This window comes from Oreochromis aureus, linkage group 8, assembly GCF_013358895.1.
Source record: "Oreochromis aureus strain Israel breed Guangdong linkage group 8, ZZ_aureus, whole genome shotgun sequence".
NCBI lineage: Eukaryota > Metazoa > Chordata > Actinopteri > Cichliformes > Cichlidae > Oreochromis > Oreochromis aureus.
In genome coordinates this window covers 22484975-22497741 of record NC_052949.1, presented here as the reverse complement: position 1 = coordinate 22497741, position 12767 = coordinate 22484975, and the positions used below count along the sequence as shown (strand labels likewise).

Genomic DNA, 12767 nt, shown 5'->3' with positions numbered 1-12767 from the left:
CACACAAACAGAGCCGCTGTAAAACACAGGAAACTGACTGACTTTGCACTTTACTTGTTAAGCATGAGTGGGTTTTTGCTGACAGTTTAAGCTCCGACCCCATTTATGTTAATGGGCGCACTGGTGCTGTTGAACTATTGATGAGCACAACTCGGATGAAAACAAACCATAAAATTATTTAGAATGTAAACCACTGATCTTGTGCCAGAGCGTTTCTCCTCTCTTCTTCTTCTTCTTCTTTTTTACATCTCGGGCAGATTTGTTGTGTGCACCCAGAAATACTTAGCAAGCACAAAGAAAGTTCAAAAGCTTCATGTGCTCTAGCGGGCCTAAATTACATTTCACCTCCTTCTCTCTCCGTCTGCTGTGCTCAGGTTTGAACTCCATTCTGTTTGCCATCAACATTGACAACAGCGACCTGAACGGCGCCGTAACACGCGGAGGGTCCTCGGTGTCGCACCTTCTCAAGGAGTCCACGCAGGGCATCGGCAGCCTGTGGAAAGAGTCCACTCAGGGGGTTAGCAGCCTGCTGCGAGAGCTCGGCACAGCCACAGCTGTGGTGCCTGGCTTCACCCCTAAAGTGGACGGGGCCTCCGACCCACTCCCCGTGGTGCCACGCAGCACCTCTGCTGGTAGGGCAACAGCAGTGTTTGACTTGCTTTATGCAAGAAACTGATGGTTTTTTTTCAGTTTTGCTCTTGTTTGATCCAAAATGGTGCTGCAACCTTTCTGTTTATTTGCTTTGTTTTAGTATTGCAATATTGCAGTATATGTGTTTTTCTAAGTGTCACAAAACCAGCAAAAAGCAACATATGGCTCAGTTTGTGCTTCCATAATGGATGCTTAAACAAGGATGCAGCTCGAGGCATCTGCAGCAGAGAAGAATCCCACCGTGAAGTCTGACCTCATTTAGAAGTCTGTCCCGTCGGGGGGAAACTCACACCATTTTCTCTCCATATGTTCTCCTCAACGGGACTAAAGCGCCTTTAGACTTTCAGCTGTGCGCTGCTGAAACTTTCTGCTGAAATGAATGTAAATGAAATTCTAAGCTGCTGCGCCGGCTCCTCTGAGTGGGAAAGCCTATTCAGATTATTCACCGCTAGAAGACTTGCTAATGCACAGCCAGCCTCTTTGGCTCTGAGAGGAAGGAGACAGACTTTCTTTTATTGTCATTCATCTGTTTCTCACAAAAGCCTTAGAAATGATGATAATTGCTTAACAGTCATCATGAGTCTAGCTTATCAGCTACTTTCCAAACGAGGAGGAAAAACCAAAGCCAGTGTTGGTCTCGAGGATGAAGACACGGCGCCAGGAAATTCACCACATTTGTCAGCAGAGGCAGAATCGGCAGATAATACACATAATTGTTTTTTTTTCTCATTATGCACAGTTGAGGACGGATAGAAGTGCACATGTTCTGTAATTTGCAAACAGGACTGCTCCCAATTCTGTTGCCAGTCCTCTCCCTCCCTCCTCTCAGTACAATTTTTGAGTTTTGCATTGCATAAATACCAGTTAAAAGCACTTAAACTAAACTGTAAATAGTTCTTTCACCTTACACTTAAATCATGAATGCAAAATCTGCATTCAGCCAAAGCAGCTGGTAATCGCAGTGTGCTATGTCGATAACATAGACTGTATATAAAAGATAGATGTATTTTGGGTCTCTTTTTAATGACTAGCAGGGCGCGAGCGCTCCGGTTGCAAAGAGATGTCCAGTTATATAGAGGTCTATGAGAAAACAAGCCGATTTCTCATTCAGTTTATAACGTCAGTAAACATTTTTGGTCTCGGTCAATTGTTTCAACCATTATTGAATAGGTGATGATCTTAAATTTTTCATGCAGTCTTCCACCTCTGGCCAAAATACTCAGTTTGAGGCTTCAAATGGGACTTCACTGATCAGTGAGCGACATCACAGTAGCTACAGCTTGTAATCCATAAATGTTTTAGTGCTGATTTTTTAGCTTTTACTGGAAAAATCTACTGAATAACCACAAAGGGCTTTGCTTTCTCTATATAAGATGAATAAAATGACTGTTATGTGTCCCGTGTCTCAGTTATTACACATGGTAAAAATGTCAGTATGCAGGTTATCTAAGTCTAAGTTAGCGTTTTAGTCTTTTAAACATTACAGCTGTTTGTAAGATGAAAGTATACGCCTTAAAAATGTGTAAGTTTTTGTTCACTCCTTTGTTAAAAAATCTTTTTCCACCCAGACTCAGGGCTGAGGAAGGAGCGGCGAAAGAAAAAAAAGATCACCAACATCATTTCCTTTGATGATGATCTGGATGGAGGAGCTGAGGATGAGGAGGACGGGGAAGACGATTCCCAGAAGATTGGAGGGATGAGGAAGAGTCACACCGCTCCTGCTCAGAGCAGTGTGGAGGAAGGGATGGACCCTTTAGAGCCGGTCTTCTCTGAGTCGCTTGCCCAGAATGGCGTGTCTGAGCCGGGCATAGTCAGCTGGGTGGGGTCCCCGCATCCCTGCCGCACACCTCCCATAACGGCGCCTCCGCTGCCTGACAGCAAGAGTGTAGACAACGAGGAGGAAGAGGAGGAGATATATAAGCCTAGAGCACAAACCCAAGAGGAAGAGAGGATACCGAGTGATCAGTGAGTGAAAAGAACCGAAGTAGACTAGTAGTAGTTGTACTTTAGACTTTGGTGCTCACAGCAGAAAAAATATATTTGAGAAATTCAGCAAAAAGCAGCGTGTGAGCAGTTTGAATGCAGGAGCTTTTTTCCTTCTGCGTGCAGCTCGCTAACATTACATTTGAGCTGAAGGACTGTTGACTGTCACACTGTCATGAGCATAAGCCTTTCGTCACAGCTAGATGCATGGCTGCTCCTGCACGGTGATCCGGCTGGGGGATGTTTAGTTTTGGTAGAAAATAAAAATAGTTCGGGTCATGATCATGACTTCTGGAAAGAGACGTTGGTGCCCTTTTTCTCTAATTGTTTTCTACAAAACTGAGCATCTTACACATGAACAGTCTAGTCTGCAGACCAGAAGAAAATTACTTCAGTTAGATTGCCTTTTTATACTTTTAGCGCTCAGTTTTAAATGTATGTATAAAATGTATGCTTGTGTAATACCACAAAAAGATATAGAATTTATTTATACCAAAGGTTTTCAAACTGTGAGCCGCGCCTTCCCAGGGTGGCGGAAACATACATGAACAGCAGAAAGTTCTAATTTGTAGATTTCAAATAGATACACATTCCCCAGACACTTTATTAGGTACACCTTGCTAGTCCTGAGCTGGATCCCCTTTTTCAACTTGAACTGTCTTAAATCTTCATGGCAGAGATTCAGCAAGGTGCTGGAAATATTCCTCAGAGATTTTGGTCCATATTGACATGACAACATCACACTGTCGGCTGCACATGTGGAGTACAGTGAGCTCACTGTCATGTTCAGCTAATGGGTTTGAGATGATTGAGGTGGTGCATTATCCTGCTAGAATTAGCCATCAGAAGAAGGTACACTGTGGTCGAACAGAGATGGACATGGTCAGAAACAATCCTCGGGTAGAGAGCGTCATCTAAACAATGCTCGGTTTTACTAAAGGGCTCAAAGTGTGACAAGAAAATATCCCTGATAAATTATACCAGCACCATCAGCCGTCTGAACCCTTGATACCCCCTGGTTTTATGTCAAATTCTGACTCTACCATGCAAACATTGGGCAGTTAATCGAGACTCAACAGACCAGGCAACTTTTTCCAGTCTCATATTGTCCAGTTTTGGCAAGCCTGTGTTAATTGTAGCCTCAGTTTCCTGTTTTTAACTGACAGTAGTGGCAGCTGGTGTAGTTATTGCTGCTTTTGTAGTCCATCTGTAGGCTGGACAGAATGGTTACTGTTGTAGAGAAATGCCACTGGATGATTATCTTCTCTTTTTTTTTGGACCGTTCTCTGTAGATTCTAGAGGTGGTTGTGTGGGAAAGTCCCAGCAGATCAGCAGTCTCTGAATTAGTCAGACCATCATTTGGCACCAACAACCCTGCCACATTCAAAGTCCCTTAAATTATCTTTCTGCCCCAGGAAAAGCTTGGTTTAATATCAGCCGCTCATGTCTGTATGCTTACATGCACTTGGTTTATGCTGTGTGATTGGCTGATTGTTAATATTATGCTGTGTTAACAGGTGTGTCTGTTACAGGTGTGTCAGACTTTGAACACACCACAATAAACTGACCTGTGGGTCAATTTATTCACTGGTTGCTCAAGCAGCAAACTGACCGAGAGTGTGCTGTTTTAGGGTGGTGGTGGGCAGCCTGTCCAGCGTGTCCACGTGGAGCCCTCTACAAGTCATGGCTGGACACAGCAGCTCAGACATCCTCATTCCTGTGAACCCTGCCGACCCTCAGTCAGGTACTGCAGCAGCTGATACTGGCTCACGTCACAGTGGAAATGCACATTTCACCCAAATAGCCAAAGATTGATTGTAGTTCTGTGGGAACTCATTAAATTTCTTGTCCCAAAATGATATCACGAGGATCAATCAGGAGTACACAATTTTATGCAATCTAGGCAAACATAGCATTCACACATCAGTGCCTCTGGCACTTTGATGGGGGACCTGAAAGGCCATAAAGGGACATGTTCCCTGTTTCTCTTGCGGTAGGCATGCAGTGTTTTTACTGCTGATCAAAGCGGCTTATGGCTTCTGTGAAGGATTTATTTCATCGAATGAAACGCAGAGACTTTCTCTTTTGGCTTCCAGCTTTACTTTCACTTTGTTTCAGTGAGCTCTGTGGAAGACACGGCCGCATTTCCTGTTCAGTGTGAGTCGGCAGGATCAGTGGGAAACTGCGAGAGCAGCAGCAGATCTCAGCTCACGTTCAAGTAAGCTGTCGTTTCAGGCAGAAGTGCTGTGAAACGTTCTTCACTTCCAGGCCTCCTCGATGTGACGTTGTGCTGCAGCTTAATGTGCAAAATAAAATAAGAAGCAATTCCAAGATTATCTGATTCCTCTTTCGAATTCTTTCAGTATGGAGTCCAGTCCAACAACGCAGCCTGCTCCGCTCTCCAGCTCGCTGTCAACATCTGCTTTGCCCGAGTCAATGACAGTGGGTGAGTGTGCCTTCTTTATCCGGCTGTCTGTCTCTTACTATTTCTCGCCTCCTCTCTGTTCTTAATGTTCCCAAACCTGTTCTGTGATATGAATCATTGCGGTGTTTGACGCATGTGATTCACGACAGCTGAGCAGCATATTTTATTCAGTCACTCTGGACAAGAAAGGTTCAAACATGCCCACGAACAAGATGGATTTGATCTCTTTTAGTGCAGCGCTGTGGGTTGGTTTCCAAACAAAAACATGTTGTTACTCGCGCATTTATTTGTGACCCTCATTAGTGTCTTGGGAGTATGAGGGGGGAAAAAAACACCTTAAGAGGAACAGAAGAATTAATTACACATTGCTAAGAGTCACCTGCTGGATACACAACAAAATACTCATTTAAGTAGGAAATTTCAGGTAAAAAAAAAAAAAAAAATGTTTTCAATTAATATTTTTATTTTCTTGCATGCATGATTGCAGAATTTGTAAAATTGTGCACTTATGCATGCAAGAAAAACAAAAAACAAAAATTCAACTTTAAAAAAACTAAAAAAAAACCCCAAACATTTGTACATATTTCATATTTCATTGAAACTGTGTGTGAGCACGTTGCATGTAGATACATGAGGCTCTCAGCCCAGAAAGTGATATGTGCATTAAACACACACACACACACACACACACACACACACACACACACACACACACACACACACACACCGTATCTAACCTCAAAACATAAATTTAAACTTGCTTTTATCAGCAAAATGTGTGTGTGAGAAATTTGAGTTTGCACAGCTGAATAACGAGTGGCCCAAAACGCCACAAACCTCTCCTAAAATCGAATCAAACATACAAACACCTTACATTAGATTTGACTGCAGGAATCTCACTCGTCAAATTATCTGTTCCTCGCGAGGCTTTACCCAGAAGATGATCAGATTTCAAGCTGTAGGCCCAGAAGTTTGTGACCGTAATGAATCCTTCGGAAGTCCTGACATGTCTTTCTTGGGAAATTTCTCCACAGCTGTGGATCCCGGAGCAAATGAAATTGAACTTCCTGATTAGTGTTTTCAAACCTTGTTGTCATTTTTCTTGGCGGATAAACTGATCTAATTGCAGTGAGTTAAGCCCTTCGCCCGGAGACTGTTCATTGTGTTTTCATTACGTCAAATCATCCACCAGGTGGCACTGTTGTTCCAGTGTTCTGACACGTGACGGTATGTACTGTATGGACTCACTCGTTTGCTTGGGAGCAAGGCAAAAATCAGATTGTTAGAATGCCTGTAGTTCACATCAAATTTCTGATCTGTAAGACAACAAAAACACAGAAAACTGAAATTAAATCACATGATGGACATTTTGGTGTGTGCAACCAGCTCACTGAACAGACTTTTTTTCCTCTTGCCTGGAGTGTGCTTGGTGCTCTGCTCAGTGCCCCGGAGCTAATCAGAGCTTAGACCCTTAGACGCCCAGACGGATGCTGTTTGAGATTTTGGGATTTAGTGTGTGTGTGTGTGAGAGAGAAAAAGACGGCGAAAGCCAGAGGAGGAAAGGTGAGGGGGAACTGCTCTTAAGCACCGGGACTGAGTGGTCGTCTAGTCTATTAGTCCTCGGTAAGAGGAGGCCAGAGGGTCAAAGAGAGAGAAGGAGAGAGAGCTGGTGATCTAAAATTTCTCTCATAAAGGCAAAGAGCAGAGAGGATGGTCTTCATGGTTACACAAGGCCTTTAAAAGATGTAGAATAGCAGATTTCAATAGCGGAGGATGTTATTTTATTTTTTCCTTCAAACACAAATCCTGCCTGAAACTCTAACGTCAAATTTAGACCTTAAAGAGCAAAAGAGCTTCTCTCCAGACTCGGTCACATCACACAAGGAGGAAACCAGTGGACAGAGGCAGAGATAGCGTTTTCGGCTTGGTTCAGTAGACCACAATGAGAAAGGTTTTTATATTTTCAGTAAAAGATCAGAGCTTTTTCTCAGCTGGAAAACTCTCATTCACTTTGCTCTCCCTGGCTCTGTTGCTTTTGCACCTAAGCCAAAACAACGGTTCCCCTGGGGTTTGTGCAGAATCGTCCGAAAGGAGAAGAAAAAATACGCAGAACATGTCTGATTAAACCTGATGATTTTATAGCGTTTCACTCTGGGTTTTGCCTTTAGGTAAAATCCACTTTGTATTGATCTAAACTGCAGGTTAAACTTTCCCTAGAGACGCGCCACCATTTCATACGCGGAATTGAGTGTACTTGTCAACAAGAGTAACGGTGAGCCTGTGAAAACACCAGACTGATGCATGCAAAATACTAAATTACTCGAGCTGATTAGGTTTAGATTGTGTTATAAATTTGTACTGTGTCATTAGAGCACACTGAAGGGCAGTAAAAACAGCCTGTGACGGTGTTTGCCTGTTTAATGAGTAAGTTTTTGATGAATTCAGAAGGTGCTGGATTTATTTAAAGGCGTGCTGGAGAACCTGAAGGAAAAACTGTGTTAGGAGGGGAAAAAAGAAGGATGAGGGGTGCAGTGTGAGCTCTGCCTCAGTGATTTCCTTCTGGGTCTGACAGCTCATGAGGCCAAGCGGTCCACTGATTGGAGAGTATGGAGTTTGTAATTCACAAGACTCCCTTATTACAAGGCGTAGCTCTCGCCTAATGCATCTGTTATTGGAACGATTGAGCCGGGGCGTGCACGTGCTGGCGGAAGTGCACGCTGTCTTGTTTTCCAGGAAAGATGGCTCTTCCACGCAGAGCGTGAGCACAGAGGTGCGTGCGTCTGTCTTTCTGCACACAGACTTGTGCTGTAATTTGTTCACGTCCTCTTGTGAGGACAGAGGGGCGTCTGGCTCTACTGAAGTCCCTAATGGCTCGTCTGTGGCACCCGCTGTGAACGCGTGGTTGGACTAAAGGTCACGTTTATTTCTGGCCTGCTGATGTGGAGAATGGAGCTGTGGAGATAATGGACTTTTTCCCTTTCTCCTCACTGTTGTGCTTGTCATCGCTTTTCCTCTTCGCCTCTCCTTTTTCCTCGTCCTCCCCCAAACAGGCACTTATCCCGGGGTTAGAGGGGAGACCTACTCGTGTCTGTGGCTATATCGACCCCCTACATTAGCCATGAAAACAAAGCTAAGGTCTTTGCACGTGTGTAATTCAGGACATGCAAAGTGCAGGATGGATTAGCTCCTTGTCTCACGGTTAATATTTATGGAAGTCCTGGTAACAGCCTAGTTAGGCACTTTGAAACCTCAACGCTCACCTCCGAGCGTAACTATGGAGATGAGTCACCGTGCAACTGCGCAGCCTGGCCCAAATCTGTCCTCAACATCAGGATGGAGATTAACATCACCCGGCAGCAGACTGCTGGGAGACTTTGGCTGCGGCTGATACAGTTCCACTGACTGACGCTTTAAGCTGGAAGAAAAAGACCCGGAGACCTTTAAACTGAAGTTGCTGCCACACATATGACACAAATGTCACCGTTATATTTATTAGGGATTAATCTGACGGTTATTTTTTCTGTGAATTGATTTTCTGGTCTATGAAATGTCAGAAATTGGAGGAAAAAAACTGTTTTCCTCAGAGCAAACCAACCTGCTATTTGATTTGTCTTTTTTGATGTACCTCCATAGACATATATCATTCTTATGGTCAGGAATTGTCACTGCTTCAGGTGCTCTCTTTTTTGTTTTTTTAGCCAAACTTTAGAGCGACAGTATCCAAAATTTCGAGTGGTCCTGCCCAGTTTCAGATATTCTGCTTTGCAATCAAACTCTGATTTGACACACACGAGTCAGGTGACTGACTTCCTCCTTCCTTTTTTGTTTTCAGTGATTCATTTCAATCTTTTCTTGAGCTGCTCCAGAGTTTTAGTCACACAGTTTTGCTCCTGGCACTTGACAGCCACCATTCTGTTATTATTGCCTTCCTGCCACTATGAAGATATAAAAAATCTAAATTTGATCCCATGGATTTGTGTTAATACACTGCTCAAAAACAAATAGATAAAAAATGGAACACTTAAATCACACATCTTGATGAACTAAATATTGAAGCTTAAAATCTTTACTGATTTTAACAGTCAGTCAAAGTAAAAGCACCAACAGTGTGAGGGCTGGATGAAGTCATCAGGTGATCCTGCTGATATAATAATTAGAGATGGACCGATCCGATATTACGTATCGGTATCGGTCCGATACTGACCTAAATTACTGGATCGGATATCGGCGAGAAATAAAAAATGTAATCCGATCCATTAAATATCAAAAAAACACCTCACAAAACTTGCGACACGGCGTAACTCGGCTCATAACCGTAGCACGTCGGAGCAGTGTGCTCACGTGATAGAGCTGCTGTGTGTATTTGTAGCCTCGCTACCAAACCAGCATTTCATCTCCGAGGAAGTTATCCCAGAGAGAAGTAAAGCAAGTGTGTAAGTTCATCTCTGAATGTTTGTAAAGCGTTCCCATGTTAAGCTTAACAACCGATATATGGAGCGACTGACTCTCTCTCTCCCTCACCTTCCTGCCGCTACTTCAATCTAAAACTGCTTAATGATCAGCTGATCGCTTTTTTCTATCGCGAGTCCGTCTCTCTTCTTTGTTTTTGGCCCACTTTGCACCAGAAAGAGGAAACCAGCGGCTGAACAACAGCAGCACGTTTAAGCTTGATAAGCTGTTGTTAGAATGTATTTAATATTACTTTCTACACCAGGATCCTTTTCACGTAGCTGACGGCTGGTAACTGTGCAGGGGCGGATCTAGCAAAGTGTAGCCAGGGGGCCGATAGGGCATGAACAGGGAAAAGGGGCACAAAGACATACTTTTCTTTCTTATTCTCATTTAAAATGCCTAGCTTTTAATAAATAATTATCTGAATCTTACACCCAAAGTTTTAATCTGATGTAAAATGTATAGAAGTCCATTACTGTATATAGTAACTGTTAAGTCTAATATACCCTAGTAAGCTATAGTACTTTTTTTTCTTTGAGAAGGTACCATCTGTGAATTCTGCAATTCTGTTGAAGAAAGATGTTGAATCTATTTAATTATTCTTGAAAAATAATTTATTTCTGTGCATTTTTTTTTCACCCTGCATCAAATTAAAGTTGATTACATTGATTAAGCATCATGAGGTGGAGGGTGGGGGTGGTTCCTATTTTTTTTTGTTGGGAGTTTGCAACCCTATTAGTTAGGTTGCTTAATATTTCTGCTAAGTACTCTTTAAAATACCAGAATAGGGAGGATTAAGTTTATTAGATTGATCAGTGTTCCTGAACTATGAAATATTTTGGGTGCAGTGTATTTTTTTACATACAGGTATAACAGAATAGCTTTAGTGTTGTTGTTTATTTAAACTTGAGTATGAACTTATACAAAATGCAGCAAGATATTAAAAAAACAGTTTTATTGATTAAAAAACACACTATATCGGATTCATATCGGTATCGGCAGATATCCAAATTTATGATATCGGTATCGGTATCGGACATAAAAAAGTGGTATCGTGCCATCTCTAATAATAATGTGGCTACGTAGACCGTATGCCTGTACGCACTCATAATAACATCTGGGCATACTCCTGTGGATGCTATCCCGGGGGATCCCCTCCCAGACCTGGATCCGAGCATCAGTGAGCTCCTGGACAGTCTGTGGTGCTATGTTGTGGCTTTGGATGCATGACACATAATATCCCAGAGCTTCCTAGTTGGATGCATTGTGGGTTATGTTAGGTCCAGTCAGTGACATCGATGGCCGAGCATTTTCCTACACCAGGGAACTCAAGGCCTGCTGCATTATCAGGTCTGAGGATTTTCCCGGTAACAGCAGTCAGGGTACTGTTGGCTAATAAAGGTCTGTGTTACTGATCACCACAGTCGGAGTGAAGTTCAGAAGGCAGAAAATTTTGTATAACCTTGGTACTGTAATCCCTTATTCTGATCGAACTTCAGCATCTGGTCAAGCTTTTAATTTGAAATAAACTGGGCTGTGAGCTGTGGGGATGTCTTATTAACACATGTATGAACACAGCCGTGATATTATGATGGCTCGTCAACCTCTTTGGTTGTTTAAGCTTATGACAGTTTTTATTGACAACCCCGTGAACATGGCTGGTGTTAATTTTGAGTCAAAGATGATGGTTTTCTCGTCCTGCTGACAGTTGGAATAGAGCTAATTGAAGCCCCGGGAGTGGCGCACACAGTAACAGCACAGCTTACGTTGCTGTATTGTGAGAAAGTACAAAAGAGGGAATGCCTGCTCAGTAAAATAAAAGCAAATTATGATTGTAATTATTAGATATTTACGAGGTAATTTGTGTTTTTGTTTACTAGCATGGCAGAGCAGAGTTTACATGAACCCAAATCTAAACCTGGATTCACTCTTACATGTTCTTGGCTTCGTTTCTTTCTTCAAAGTTTTTAGTAGCTACCACAAAAGTATGTTTTATTGTGGCAATAAAAGTGCTGCTCTCTGTGAGTCCGATAGAGCTCATTCTGTATAACTCCTGTCAGCTGAATAAAAAAAAAAAAAGTTAAACCTGATTTTATCAAAGCAGTTCATCTTTGTGACAGAACAAAAATCTCGCATTAATACAGCAAGTGCGGCGTGTGGGATGCTGTTATTTCTACATTTGAAAGCTGTGTGATATGAGTTTATGCATATTACTGTGTGTAGTCTTTGTGTGTCTGTGATGCATTGGAAGCAGTTTCTATGCAGAGATCTCACCGCAGTGTCTCTTCTGCAGTGGAGCTGCGTCAGGCCATTGTAGCCATGATGAACAGGAAGGACGAACTGGAAGAACAAAACACGTACGTTGGGATTCACTCCTCTTCCCTGCTGCTTGCAAAGTTTCAAATGCTCCATCACGCACACGTATTAAGGCTGAAAGAACTTCGCTCACGGACTTTCACCTGCAGAGACTGTGACTTACAGCGATTTAACAGATGCTAAGTTAAGCATGCTGAAAGTCAAAGTTCAATAAATTCCTATTGAAAAGATCAAAAATACAATACATTTTTATTTCTGTTATAGATTTGAAAGCAAAAAGGTTGACTGAAGTGCTTTACAAGTTAGTTAAAGAAAACAAGATGAAACAACTGATCAATAAATAAAAACTACAGAGAAATAAAACATAAAAACCAAAAATACAATAAAATGGACTAAACTGCTTTAATGGAAACCATGGCTGTACTATGAGAATTTGGATTTGTGTAAGTTGCACAGCTTGGTTAAACAGTTGGTTGCCATTTAAAATTTAAAAAATAAGTAAAAGGATCCAACATTTTCTAATATGAAAATGGACAGGGAGCCTTTATAGACCTGATGAAACTGGAGTGATGCAAAATCTTAAACGAGCAGCATTTTGACTGCCTGCGAGCAACAAACAGATGTTCAAGTGTTCAAGACTCAAATACAAGCTATTGCAGCAGTCAGCGTAACAATGAAAGTGAATTTTGTACTTCCTGAAAATCGATCCCAAAGGCAGCATATATAATGAAAACTGACGAGGACCCAACATGGACCCCTGAGGTACGCCACAACAAAACTAAAATAACTGAAAGAGCAGAAAAACCTGAGTCAACAGTTAAGAAAAGATCATTAAAATACAAATAGCACCAGTGTCTAAAAAGTTCTGATGATTAAAGTCGATTTTCAAAAGTTTTCCTTTTGAAAAAAAGCTGCACAACAGCGTATATGAAAGCAGCTG

General features: G+C 42.1%; 1 protein-coding gene across 3 annotated transcripts in view; it reads left to right on the top strand.

The window, feature by feature from the left end:
- snx29 (sorting nexin 29) overlaps nucleotides 1–12767 on the top strand; it is a 144928-nt gene that overhangs the window by 7082 nt on the left and 125079 nt on the right. For all 3 annotated transcript variants that reach the window (XM_039616441.1, XM_031748805.2, XM_031748806.2), the window contains exons 7-12: nucleotides 375–632; nucleotides 2220–2616; nucleotides 4266–4378; nucleotides 4753–4852; nucleotides 4998–5080; nucleotides 11805–11868. In XM_039616441.1, the coding sequence (XP_039472375.1) occupies nucleotides 375–632; nucleotides 2220–2616; nucleotides 4266–4378; nucleotides 4753–4852; nucleotides 4998–5080; nucleotides 11805–11868 (1015 nt within the window). The remainder of the gene's footprint in view (nucleotides 1–374; nucleotides 633–2219; nucleotides 2617–4265; nucleotides 4379–4752; nucleotides 4853–4997; nucleotides 5081–11804; nucleotides 11869–12767) is intronic.